Genomic DNA, 14,176 nt, shown 5'->3' on the forward strand with positions numbered 1-14,176 from the left:
CTTGCACAGGGGACCTTTACCTTTTAAGCGCTGGGAATAAACAGTGGTTGACCACACATAAAGCTGCCTTATATTTAGTAAGGCCATTCGTCTGACAAGCTCAGCATTGTCTGTTCTTTACTAGGGCCTCAGGCAGAGGTCTTTCACATCACCTACTACTACTTGGTCCTTTTCACTGGAGATACTGGGGATTGAATTTAGGACCTTCTGCATGTAAAGCAGAACCACTGAGCCCTCCCTGTTTGGCTGTCATCATCATACCCTAGTTGTCAACATGATGAGACAACTAGCTGTTGTACTATTTACTTGGTTAAGTCGACCATGGTCTGACATGACAAGGTGCGTTTTAGATTCTAAACTCTGTCCTGTTTGTGCAGTTCGGACTTTCTGAATAACATATTGTCGTTTTTTTGGATTGTATACTCTGACCTCATTTACAGGGCCATGGATAATTAACCAGCTGTGAAAAGTTTAAAAAGCGTCCTTTGCCCACACAACCTAGACAGTCATTGTTAACAATCCTGCAGAACAGCGCTGGGCCTGAGTTGTCATGAAACTTGCAAATGAAACAGGAACTTATTGGATGTCTTGTCTGAGTCTCAAATGTGTCTGAAATAACTTATTTTTCAGCCACTAAGTTCCCTGCAAGGGCACATTTCGAAGGTGAAGTATTTCTACAGAGACCACTTGCAGGACTAAGATTTCATTACAGCTAGAGCTGAACTAAAAATGAAACTTGGCTGGTGAAGTTACACACTAAATAACCTTGAAGAGGCCCATTTTCTCTGTCTGTGAAAGGTGAAATCACAGGCATGTGATTTGTTTTGTTTGTCCATTGCTTCTTTTAACTATATCTTTGCTATTGATGTAGGGATTGCTACTTTCTTTGAGTAGATTCCTTTCTACTTGAAGAGAGCTGCAATCAATGCAAAGCCAAGCTATATATAACACATTTTAAGTGCTTGGATCATTTGGTAAAGGGAAATTAATACTTTAAACAATTTTTTCATAGGGGTATAAGTCTAGGGTGTGAGGAGAACCACTGTGACTATTTAGTGTAATTTTTGTATAAATTTCTTCAGCAGTTAAAAGGTTAAGTGCATAGTTTTTATATGAGGTGCACATGTAGTCATAGTAAAAGGAATAAATCATTTGGACTGTAATTTTTAAAACCTCTGTCCTTATGCAGATTACCTTCTAATGCTGAGCCTCTCCTGAGAATATCTTTTTGGGGTGGTTTTTTTGGGTGCTTTTTGCTTTAGGGTTTTATTTCACTTACACTAGTTATCTTAGAGAAGCACATTCAAAAGATCTGTTATTACTATGAATAGGCTAGCTGTTGTCAGAATGTTAAAATGTGAGTGGATATAATTTTTGTCCTATCAAATAAGATCACTATGTCTAATGGTAAACTGGCTGGATGACAAAAACTACACCCACAGATAAGGACAAAACTAGACATGATGGTGTCCTCATGTCAGCGCCGCCACTATTTTAAAACCTAAAATGGGTAATTTAAAAATGCTGTGAGAGCCTGATCTTGATTGGGCCCATGGTGGGATGAGGCAGTCTTGCCCCCCCCCCAGTGTCTTTTCAAGTGCTGAAATGGCTGCCTCCCCCCCCCCCAATGGTCAGGCCCTTGTGGCATTTTTAAATTGTCCAGTTTAAGCTTTAAAATGGATATGATGTCCCTGTGGTAGACATGAGAGTCTTATGTCTAGTTTGGCCCTAATGTGGGGTCTCTACATATTGGTGGGACTCCTCTGGTATACAAGAAAATACGATGTTGTAAATTAACTTGAAGAAAAAACTCTTTAAAAGCAGCTGAATGAGGAGGATGTTCCAGAAGACACGGAATGTAGAAAGTATCTGAGTATCAGTTAAAGAAGGGCAGGGGCAGAATTCAGCCTCCTCAAACAGTTTAGAGAATCCAGGGAGTGGAGGAAGATTCTGAAGGGTGGGGTGGGGTTTCCAAATTAATTATTCTCTCCACCTCTGCAGTTTCTCAGTAGCCTCCAATCTGTTCCCTCATATTTTTCAATGTAGTGCCAATGCAGTGCCATATGTTAATGTTGTGATTGAAAGAACCCTTTCTCTGTGTTCGCTAGACATCTTTGTGGTTCATTTCCTTTCTTCTCTGCATATATTTTATTTATTTGTTTGTTAGATATTTATTCCCTGCTTTCCTTTCCAGTGGGGGATCCAAGTGCTTTACAACATTGTTTTCCTCTTCCATTTTATTCTCATAACAACCATGTGAGGTAGGTGAGGCTGAGAGAGAATGACTGGCCCAAGGTCATCCATTTCAGAGTGGTCATCCATTTCAGAGTGGGGATTAGAACCTGGGTCTCTCAGATTCTAGTATGACACGCATACCATTACATTGTGCTGTCTGTCTATATTATCTGTCCCTCAATGGTTTGTATAAAACAGAAAATATTAAGGATAATAAGTGTTTGGCTGTATGATTAGCAGTTTGCAAGGGAAAAGCAAGCAAGTGATCCTTTTAAAATTAAGAGTTATAATGGCAAAGCAGAGTTTTGCACTGCTTCATGGGACAAATTTAGGATGTGAATAAAATCTTAAATTGGGAAATTTATTTTTAATGATGTTTAGTTCTGGCTTACTGTGATGATTAAAACCATGTCTTTACTGTTCTCCAGGGAAAGCTCACAGCTAGGGAGCGCATTCTGCTCTTATTGGATCCTGACAGTTTTGTAGAATATGACATGTTTGTGGAACACAGATGTGCAGACTTTGGAATGGAGGCTGAAAAAAACAAGGTGCTTGATTTATCTTTTTTGTTTTGGGCTGAGAGGGTCCTCCAAGGAATACCATGGTTGTGACACAGGCAGGCAATGGCAAACCACCTCTGAACATCTTTTGCCTTGAAAACCTTACAAGGTCGCCATAAGTCAGATGTGGATGGCAAAAAAAGAGCTACTTGTTAATGTGTTTCTTTTTCTGGTGGGGCTTGCACTGGCAGAAAATGAAAATGATCCAGCTGTCAGTACCGATTATATTTCTTTTCCATCCTCTCTGTCTCTCTCCGTTATTTTAGTTTTCTGCTATGATTTCATTTGTTGTATTGGTTTAATTGGTCTGGAACGTGATTTTTTTATAGTTTTCTTTCTAGCTGTATGCTTTTTATTTCGTTTTTTATTCTAGTTATTGTTTATGGGGATATGTCTCTGTTCTACATGAAGTTTGTTCTTTAATGTAGTGACAGAGTGACCTCTGCACTTATGACAGTTTAGAGACTGGTGAATTTTTGTCTGTAGTACTCAAAGTTAAAAGGAGATTCGGTTCTTGTAGGTTATCTGGGCTGTGTGACCGTGATCTTGGTATTTTCTTTCCTGACGTTTCGCCAGCAGCTGTGGCAGGCATCTTCAGAGGAGTAACACTGAAGGACAGTGTCTCTCAGTGTTAAAGTGTGTTGGAAGAGTAATATATATAGTCAGAAGGGGGTTGGGTTTGAGCTGAGTCATTGTCCTGCAAAAGTATCAAAGGTAAAAGTGAAAAAAGGTAACATTTGGTTTTGATCATTTGTAAAAGTTTGATGTCACTGTTTAATCTTATTTGTGTTCCAAACTACACAATTGTTCTCTTTTGCAGTACCCTGGAGATAGTGTTGTAACTGGCCAGGGCAGAATAAACGGGAGACTGGCTTATGTCTTCAGTCAGGTATTGTTTTTTGAATTGTGAGCTTTTGCATTGAAACTTCATAAAATTATTTTATATTAATTTATATTTGGGTTTTGTTTACAGTGCATATATGATTTGTGTATTTGTGTTACTAGAATTTCAAGTTCAAAATAGAGCTTTAACAAGTGGGGACCCACAAGAAACTTGCAGAAGCAGCCATCCCATTTTAGGCCCCCCCCCCCGGCTTCCTCCCCATCCCCCCATCCCCTTTCTCTGCAGGTTTCCCCCCCCAGCCCCGCTCTTGGCAGCTTGCCCAGATAACTCTGGGCAGTCATACTGAGCCTTCTCTCTCCACAGCCCCTCTCTCGGTGGCTTGCCTGGAGCAGTCCAGATAGGCTCGCTGAGGCTTCTCCCCGCCCCCCGCAGCTCACCCAGACTACTCTGGGCAGGTACACCAAGGTTTCCCTCCCTCTCAGCAGTTTGCCTGGACTGCTCTGGGCAGGTGTGCCGGGCCCCCCGCTGGGAGCCACCAAGGCTGCTGCTGGGCCCAGTGTGGCTCCCGTTCTGTGCCACTGGCAGCAGCCTGACAAAAGTGTGTTTTCTGTACTTGCACAGAGAATATTTTTTTTATTTTTTGGGGGGGATTTAAAACCTCCCTTTATTTATTTAGTTAGTTTTCAGACTTTTCTGCAAACTTGGAGAGTACAAAGAGTACATCTCTTTGGGATAAGTGTGCCCCTTATCTATGGATTTAAGTATCTGCAGATGGGGGCACAGTTAGGAATGAGAAACAGATTTAAAAATAATTATTTATACTTTCTGCTAGGAATGAGATACATAGATTTTAAAATAATTATTTATACTTTCTGTCATGTTTCTGTTTATATTGTACATCATATCAGTTCTTGGACAATGGAATTATTGTGCCAGTATGTAGGAACTGTGATGGTTGTATATATGTGGATGCTTTTCAGAATTGCTCATACTGAGAAGTGTTTCCTATACTATATTTCTTTTATTGGTTTATAAATGTATATCTGGGATGTGGTTAGGAAATAGCTTTGAAATGTTGCAAGAATTTGATACGAATACAAGACCTGGACTATAGAAACATTCTGGGATTTTTACCAGAATCTTTTATATTTGTATTGCAGGTATCTTCTCTGACATCACAAAAAATGCATGTTGGTAATTCCCTGGCAGTTTCTTTTGTCATGTTTTTAAAATGCAAGTCAGACTTGAGCCTGAGTTCCTCTGTGAGAAAAAGTATACTTGCAGTTATTTGTAGGTGTTGATTTAATTTGAATTTTTGATGTAATGGGAATAGGCCTCTAGAGAAGACAGTTGAAAAGTAGTCATGTCAAATATCGATGAAAATACTTGTCTTAAGTACATTTACATTTTGAGATGTGTTTGGTTAAGTGATGAGCAAGTCAGTGTTGAGCTAGTCGTATATGTAGATTTACTTTGTGCCTGCGCTCATTCATGCTGACATCTCTGTGATGCTGCCTCTTTGTGATCATGAATCATCTGTGAGCTGCTCTGTTGCCAGATCAAGGCTGCTTTTGTCAGTGATGGGGAACATCTGGAGTTTCAAAATGAACATTTAAGACTGATAGTGGCCAAGGCAGACAGCTAGCCTTAATATGTGAAATAAAGGTTAATAAATCATTTGGATTTTCCAGATGTAGATTGAAAATGCTGACGTGCAATTAAAGGAAGAGTTTTGTGTGACTAAAGTATCGTGTGCACTTCATTGTGAACTTGTAATTGGTCCTAAAAAGCATATTGTTTTACTTAACCAAATTTTGGTCTAATACAGCTCCACACCGCCCGCTACCTAATTTTCCTTTAATGTATAAGTAAGTTTAGGGCATGGCTTAGTGGAAAAGAACATGCTTGGCATGTGGAAAGTTTCTGATCCAGTCCTTAGCATCTCTAGTTAAATGCCCTCAGGTGACAGATGCTAGGGAAGACCTTTGTCTGTGTAAGACCTTGGCAATCCATTTCTAGTTGAAGTAGACATTGGTGGACAAATGGTGTGACATTAAACATTAGTTGTCTGTGTTGTTGCTGGAAGGGCAAGAAGGAGAACCTTGTAGAATTCTTTCCTGTTCTTTTTCTGCATTTTGTTGTCTTGAGTCAGTTTTCATCCTTGCACTAATATATGGCTTCTGCTGCCATGGCTTCTGGAGGGGACCATATGAAGGAGTGGAGTATCCTGTATAATCTCCTACAGGACTACATTTAGGTCAAGATCTGCCCCATATGAGAGAGACTGGCAACTGTTCCTCCTTCCCTCTCTCAGCACATGCTCAAGTAACACGCACCTGGGTAAGAGGGAGGGCTGGGTGGGGATACAGGAGGTGTCCTTGTGTCTCTTTGTATCCTTGGGAGGGGGCACAGCGCTTTATGGAGCGTTCTGTGGCTTGTACCTGCAAGGGGCGTGAAGTTCATGGAATGAGACTTAGCCCCTGTCCCTCTCCCACTGCAGTCCAGGATTTAGCAGATACTCACAAACAGAAAGGAAGGGCAAAGTGGGGGTCTGTAGAAGGGGAGAACAGGGGAAATGGATGGTAGGTTACAAGCATAGTTTATTTATTTATTTTATTTATTTATTTTGTGATTTATAACCCGCCCTCCCCGGCTGAAGCTGGCTCAGAGCGGGTTGTCCACTGGCCTGAAGAAATTTCCCTTTAATTGAGGCTGAGTGTGGGAAACAGGGGTTAAAGCTTTTCATGCTTGGGGTTAATAGCATCATATTAAACCTCTATTAAAGACACAGGATTTTTTCTGTAGGCTAATTGGCAACCCTAGGTACAAGCCAATTTTTTTAACCCTGCTCTCTTGTTGTTTACTAGCCTTTCATGCTGAGAGCATATGCTGTTTACATCTGTGCTGTTTTATGATTTGTTTCCTTCTTTGCTGGTAACTGGTGTTTATGAATATGGTGCTAACTCGATTTTTAAGTATTCCCTATTTAGTTTTTTTAGTCTTTTGTTTGCTGCTGTTATGTGCTTAGTTTTAAACATTTGTGTATTTTTATGATTAATTTGCTTTTGTTGTCAACTCAGTTTGTAACTGAGACAGCTGTCATGGGATAGCAATATTTTAAATAAATAAATAAGAACATAATATCGAACCCTCTGCCCATCCCTTCACACACACAAATGGCTGGGTCCCTGTAGGGCTTTATCATAATTTTTAATCTTATGAGTGATGATTGTGGCAAACATTTTTAAGCTGTATAAAGATTTCTTTAAAATCAAGGATATTGAAGAGTTAAAGAATAACAAGTCAGAGTTTTTCTCCCCCAAGTTTAAGCTAGTGTTGAGAATCATAGAATCATAGAGTTGGAAGAGACCACCAGGGTCATCAAGTCCAACCCCCTGCACAATGCAGGAAATTCACTATTGCCTCCCCCCTACACCCCTAGTGACCAGAAGATGGCCAAGATGCCCTCCCTCTCATCATCTGCCTAAGGTCACAGAATCAGCATTGCTGAGAAACAAAGAAGGAACAGGTATCAGCATGAATCTCTGGCATTTTATATTTTACCTTAACACATGTTTTTTCCTTCAGGATTTCACTGTGTTTGGTGGCAGTTTGTCTGGAGCTCATGCTCAAAAGGTTTGCAAGGTAGGCATTGTAGAAAATAGCAACAAAATTGTCGGTGCAGGGAAGCTGCAAAATACAAAGACTGAACATTTGTCATACAGTTTAAAAATAGCTCCTGATTCACATGAATCCATGCTGCGTGGAAATGCTCCCTAGCTCAGCAGCCTTCCTTAGGCTATAGGACACATTTTCTTATGAGGCAGATGTACTTAAAAACTTACTGAACACTCCCCCTCCAAAACCACCCTGTTCACTTATTAGATCTTTTCTTCTCCTACACTAAAAAATCGCTCCTCATTCAGCCCATCCATCCTAGCCCTCTTGTGTTCCCTAACGTTTATCCCATTGCTACTGAATTGACTCTTCCGAAATATTGCATTCTTCTTCTGTAATGATTTGATGTCCATTTGTTATTCTAGAAGCAAAGATTTTCATAGAATAAAAAAATGGACATTTAAAGCCTCCAACATGACATTAAAGGTCAGATAAGCAGTGGTATATATGAGTTCTTAGCTGTGTTTAGCAAAAATGCATCCTTTTGAAAAGGGTCCATATCTGAGTTTTATGTAAGAAGTACCGGTACTTAATATACTATTTTATTACTATTGATAGTCCTTTCCAGGGGGTCATTGTCGAGTAGTTAAAAACATGTTTCTTATTGGTAATACAAATTGCTAACTATTAGTATCACTTTGTTTGTTATGTTATTCAACTTTTTATTGACCAGCAACAGCAACTTCAGGAAGCGCAATAATTTAATGCTACTTAAAAAAAATTTTTTTGCATAATTGCAAAGTACAAGTATAATAATAAGTTAGATTGTAGGGCGGGTTTGTGAGCTAATAGTTTATCAGCGGAAGCCATAGCAGGAAACGGAGATTATGAGTTAAACTTGAACATGTTCTGATTAAAAATTAAAGTCTTTCATTGGCTCTTAAGTCTGAGTGATCAATTAAGTAAGCCAGCAATGGGCTACTTTACGTTTTTATGCTTGTGGCAGTAATTTACTGACTAATCATGAGTTTCTGTTTGTCTAGATCATGGATCAGGCTGTTATGGTTGGTGCTCCTGTGATTGGACTGAATGATTCAGGAGGGGCCCGTATCCAAGAAGGAGTAGAGTCACTGGCTGGTTATGCTGATATATTTTTGGTAAGAAGCCTAATAGGTAAGCAGGCTGATCCTTGCACCTACAAGTATATAATTTAATTAAAACTAGGTAGGCTGCTTCCAACAATCTAAAGAAGCAACGACAGAGGAAGCATGAGTGATACAGCATTTCTTCACCTGCTGTTTCAGGGTCTTCTATGAAGGGTAGGAAATACTGATCTCATTTGGGGACAGATTGCATATCTCCCCCCCTCCCATAGGATCTGGAAGTGGGGAGAGGAATGTTAAGTGTCATATTTCCACTGTTGGTGATGTGAATTCTCAAAGCCTTAGTGGTTCTCAAATCTTAGTTTCCGTTTCCCTTTTCCAGCTTCTCTGATTCATGATCTGATGCAACACTTACAAGAGGTTCTCAAAATACGTGTCTAAAGCTCCCAACTTCAACATGAACTGAGGCCTTTTTTAATAAGAAAACTCTCTGTGTTAGGTTATGGTAACTTCCCACTTTATGTGGTAGATGTATTTCCAACATATCTTGTAGTGAACATCTGAACACAGGGCATATATGATGGATATGTACCCAGGAACTATGCATAGGTCTTGTTGCTATCACATGTCTAACTGCAAGTGTACAGGTCTGCATTTTCCCTTCAAATGCTATGGTGTTCATCATCTGAACATTGTGGGAAAAGACTGGTGTACTTTAGGTGGTTCAAACACCTCTCTGTTCAGACCACATCCTGATTATAGCTTGTTGAAACTAGGATCCTAGTGTGGAATTTTGCATCATTTAATGTGTCATGTTAATAGTTATGCTTTGCTTCAGTTCTGTTGTTAGACTTCTGGTTGGTTCTACATCCCTAATCCTATTGTGTTGTTTATTGAATGTCCCATCTGTCAATTGTATTGACTCTGTGTAATCCTCCTTGAGTCCAAGTGAGAAAGGTGGACTATAAATAACATAAATAAATGAAATGATCAAAAGCTGGTTTGACTGGAGATACTTTGGTACCTTCTTCACACAAAGCAGATGTTATTCTACTGAGCCATAGCCCTACACCCCTGTATTGATCTACTAGGACCACCTTCACCCGTTCCTATCTGAACAAATGGTTTAGCAGTAGTATAAGGGGAGTATTTTTCTGGATATTACAGTGAATAATTAATGTCCTGTTTCAACCCAACCTTGGCAAGGAGGGAACTGTTTCAGCCATTGTGGCAGGAAGAAGGAATCCTTCATGTTGGGTGGTTGAATGAACATTAATGGCAGCATCTCTCCTTGCTTGAAAGTGCAGCTCCAGAGCAAGGAGAGGGATGGCCAGGGTTTTTGAGCTGCTGCAGATATTCAACATGGGACTTCATATAGAGGCTGCTGTGTGAACTGGAGTGTAATCTCAGATTCATGCACTTTCCTATTTCTGATGTATAACATTGTGAAGAAGTCTGATTGGTTAACTTGGTAAGGGAGAAGATGAGAATTTGGGATCCTGGAACTGGATCCAAATAACCATGAACAGAGTTCTGCTGGCAGAATAAATCTTTCCTCACGTCTCCTATCTTATACAACCTCCTGTGCCATCAAGAAGAGTGCCCTTGAGGCTTGTGAGGGGACACTTTGGGAACAATCTGGGCTGCAGCATGTATGGCTTGTTGCCCAAGTGGAAATTCTGTGCCCCCTGTCGCGCACAGCTTGTCTGGACTTCAGGAGTTTACCTGGTAGCAACTTCACACCACGCAGTTCTGCTATGTACAGTTTATTTACAATATCTACACAGAGTCCTTTGGCTGTTAGCATTCACAGCTCTGAGCATCAGCATGCTCCGCCAGCATATATATTTCAGCAAGAGGTAACTTACATTCACTATACAGACTTATATACACATTCATGACCAATCACAGTTCACCTGAGATGAGTCATTCTGGAAATCCCCATTCCTGGCTGTACAAACTGGATCAGGCCAGCCTCATCACATGACTTAGCTGTCACTCTGATCAGTATGATCTGTTTAGCAAACTGCAGACTAGGCATAACTTTGACATATGTTGACACCCCCTCCTCCAAAAAAAACCCTGCAGATCCCTCCTTGTGCAAAACCTGCTTGTGGAAAGGCCCTTTGCTTCCTAGTTAGTGGATCGATGAACTTGGAGGTGCTGTGGCTCAGGGGTTGTACATCTGCTTTGCAGGCAGACAGTCTGAGATTCAGTCCTTAGCATTTCCACTTAAATGGCAGTAGATGATGTGAAAGACCTGCCTGAGACTGGAGAGCTGCTGCCTGTCAGGATAAACAGGATTGACCTTGATGGATGGACCCAATGGTCTGATTCAGTATAAGGCAAATTCAAAAGACTAGAGCAGATCCATTTTTTTGGCTGCCGAATTTCTAAAATATGCTTTCATCATTCACAATGAACAGTTATATGTCAAAACATTAACAGGAATGTGGTGTATTATATTACAGTACTTGCTTTGGGATCTTTGGTTAAGGCATACAATGAAATAAAGGAATGGTGTTTGTTTCCTTTTACAGAGAAATGTTTTATGTTCTGGGGTAGTTCCGCAGATTTCTCTTATCATGGGGCCTTGTGCAGGAGGTGCTGTCTATTCTCCTGCTTTAACAGATTTCACATTCATGGTTAAGGTAAGGATTTAGTCATTGTTGCTTTTTAAGTTTCATGAAATGTCACATTATAATAGTTAGCTGTTCACTTTCAAACCTTTTATGTCCAATTGTAAAAGTAATTGTCTAAAAATAGCAAGAGAAACCTTTCAAAAAATGTCTTATTTTGCCAAGATTTCAAAATTGAAGATCTTGATTCTTGCATCCTGAGCCTCACACTTTGCTTTATTTCCCCTTCCAGGATACGTCTTATCTGTTTATTACTGGCCCTGATGTAGTCAAATCAGTTACCAATGAAGATGTTACTCAGGAACAGCTGGGAGGTGCAAAGACACACACAGCCGTGTCAGGTTAGAAATGGCTAAATGGCTTAATTGCCATCTGCTCCTGTTTTGTCATCTCATTATGATGTGATTAGAGTGTATATAGTATGAAGAACTTTGTAATCCATGCAATATAAAACCAGTAGTAAAGTTTAGTTTGGAATGTGGTAAAAAGATTCCTTATTGTCTACGAAAACTGTACTGCAAAAGGTAGAGAGGGATTGTTATCAAAACTAGTGAGAGTGATAACAGACATTTCTTGTACTAATTCACAGTGGGTAGCCGTGTTAGTCTGTTTGCAGTAGTCAAAAAGGGCAAGAGTCCAGTAGCACCTTAAAGACTAACAAAAATATTTTCTGGTAGGGTATGAGCTTTCGTGAGCCACAGCTCACTTCTTCAGGTATCTGAAGAAGTGAGCTGTGGCTCACGAAAGCTCATACCCTACCAGAAAATATTTTTGTTAGTCTTTAAGGTGCTACTGGACGCTTGCCCTTTTTGATTTCTTGTACTAGAAATACTAGAACTCTTCCTTTTTAAAAAGAGCTGTATGAAAAGATGAAAGTGTTTGATAAGTTCTTGCCTGCTAGATCACACCAGAATTCCATCTAAATCAGCCACAGTATCTGGCCAGGTGCCTCTGGGAAGCTCACTGAGGGAATGGAGGTCGCAGCTCTCCCTTGTTTCCTGTTTCTAGCACCTGGTGTTCAAAAGTAGACTAAACTTAAAAATGGCGTTTTCATTTAGCTGTAGTGATATCTTTTATGAAACTCTCTAATCTTTTTAAAGATCTGAAACGTGAATGGCTATTACCACTTGTCGTGATGTCTTTTGTGAGTAAGTTTTGAACCGTGTCCAAAGTACCTTTATTTTGTCAGTCCTGCCATTGTGTCATCCTGAGATTGAAAAGGGATCATTTCTATCTCCTTCCCATGGTTCCTTGTTTTGTAAGCCTCTGTCACGTCACCCTCTTATAATGTGCAGTTAGTCCAGTCTTAAGTCTGTTGACTTCAGTAGACTTAGACTGGAGTAACTAACTCTGTATATGGTCATCTTCTCTTTCTAAATTCCAAATGCTTTAGCCATTCTTTGTAAGGAAGGAATTCCAACCCCTTGATAATGGGGTATTGCAAAAGCAAACTGAGATCAGCACCTTCTATCTTGCCACATGCAAGCAAGTAGTCATTCAGGTTGCTTGCACCAAACGAGTTTGGCAAAATGCTGGGCAGTACTTTAGAACCCCCCTGTCTCAGGTGGCCTATCAGGCCACCTTGCTTTTGGTCCTCGGGAGGATGTGATGGACATGGTTTTGTTCTGGAAGGCCTTTAGGGGCTGAACACCGCACTGTTTTTTTGTTTTTGTTTTTAAATGCTGCAACCAACTGTTTTTAGCAGGGTTAACTGTTAATTAGTTTCCATTTTCAGACTTGGTAGTCATTGTTTTATCTGCTTGGATTTTATTTGCTGCTTTATTGTAGTTTGGTGGGGGCTTAAAATAGTTTATTGTTCTATGATCCTGTTGCTTTTATTATTGCTGTTTTGATTTTTTTGTATATTTTGTGTTTCAAATATTGTAAGCCAGCCTGAGTGCATTCAAACATTTTTCTTACTGTAATTAAGTAAAAATGTGCTTAAAATCTGGCTTATTGCCAGGCTTGTGTGCACTCCTCAACCCTCCCATGTTGAACCTTGGATAAAAACTCACTCTGTTTACCTGAGATATATAGAATCATGGAGTTAGAGGAGGCCGTACAGGCCATCCAGTCCAACCCCCTGCTCAATGCAAGATCAACCTAAAGCTTCCCTGACAAGTGTTTGTCCAGCTGCTGCTTGAAGACTACCAGTGAGGGGGAGCTCACCACCCCCCTAGGCAGCCAATTCCATTGCTGAACCACTCTTACAGTAAACGTTTTTTTCTGTAATGTCCAGCTGGTATCTTTCCGCCCTCAATTTATACCCATTATTGCGAGCCCTATCTTCTGCTGCCTACAGGAACAGCTCCTTGCCCTCTAAGTGACAGCCTTTCAAACACTTAAAGAAAGCAATCATGTCCCGCCTCAACCTCCTCTTCTCCAGACTGAACATTCCCAAGTCCCTCAGCCTTTTCTTCATAGGGCTTGGTTTCCAGGCCTCTGATCATCCTCATCATTCTCCTCCGCAGCCACTCCATTCTGTCCACCTTTTTGAAGTGAGGCCTCCAGAACTGCACAGTAGTCCAGGTGTGGCCTGACCAATGTACAGAGGGACTATGACACCTTGCAATTTGGGTGTTATGCATGCAAGTTAACCAGATCTGATTCCCCCCACACACAGAAATTATAAATCAATGGGGGGGGGGGATACTAACTACTTGAGCCCTCATTCCTGCATTTGTACACCACTGGTAAGAAGAGTTCATTTTTAACTATTTTTTTGCACATTTATTTAGTGGAGAGGAGCAGAGCATGTGTCAAACCCAGCAACAAGCTCAGTCTTTGCATATTTTTACTTAACAATGGATTAGTAAGACATCTAGATGTAGCTGCCGCATGGTTTTTTGGGTAGAAGGACCAGATAGAAATGCAGCAAATAAATAAAAGTTATGAACAAATAACTCATGACATTTTTTCCACATGGAGTTCAGGCAGCCTATGAAAATATGTTGCCTTAGAATACATTTTGGACGATGCTCAGAAGTACTGGATAATAAAAATGGGCTTGATCTCACGAAAAAGATCCCCAAGTCCCTCCCTGCCTGGCAGCCCTCCAACTTCCATCTTCTTGTTGCTTCCCCCCACCCAATTCTCCAGGAGCAGCATTTTGGTGGGTATTTTGGGCTGAAATGGGAGAGGGGAAGAAGGGAAGTCGTGCTTCCATACATGGAATAC

General features: G+C 40.5%; 1 protein-coding gene across 1 annotated transcript in view; it reads left to right on the forward strand.

The window, feature by feature from the left end:
• Window positions 1-14,176, forward strand: part of PCCB (propionyl-CoA carboxylase subunit beta) — a 29,347-nt gene that overhangs the window by 1,719 nt on the left and 13,452 nt on the right. The window contains exons 2-7 of the mRNA XM_056849261.1: window positions 2,664-2,783; window positions 3,616-3,684; window positions 7,228-7,284; window positions 8,301-8,414; window positions 10,901-11,011; window positions 11,232-11,340. Coding sequence (XP_056705239.1) covers window positions 2,664-2,783; window positions 3,616-3,684; window positions 7,228-7,284; window positions 8,301-8,414; window positions 10,901-11,011; window positions 11,232-11,340 — 580 coding nt within the window. The remainder of the gene's footprint in view (window positions 1-2,663; window positions 2,784-3,615; window positions 3,685-7,227; window positions 7,285-8,300; window positions 8,415-10,900; window positions 11,012-11,231; window positions 11,341-14,176) is intronic.

Source organism: Euleptes europaea, chromosome 5, assembly GCF_029931775.1.
Source record: "Euleptes europaea isolate rEulEur1 chromosome 5, rEulEur1.hap1, whole genome shotgun sequence".
Classification (NCBI taxonomy): domain Eukaryota; kingdom Metazoa; phylum Chordata; class Lepidosauria; order Squamata; family Sphaerodactylidae; genus Euleptes; species Euleptes europaea.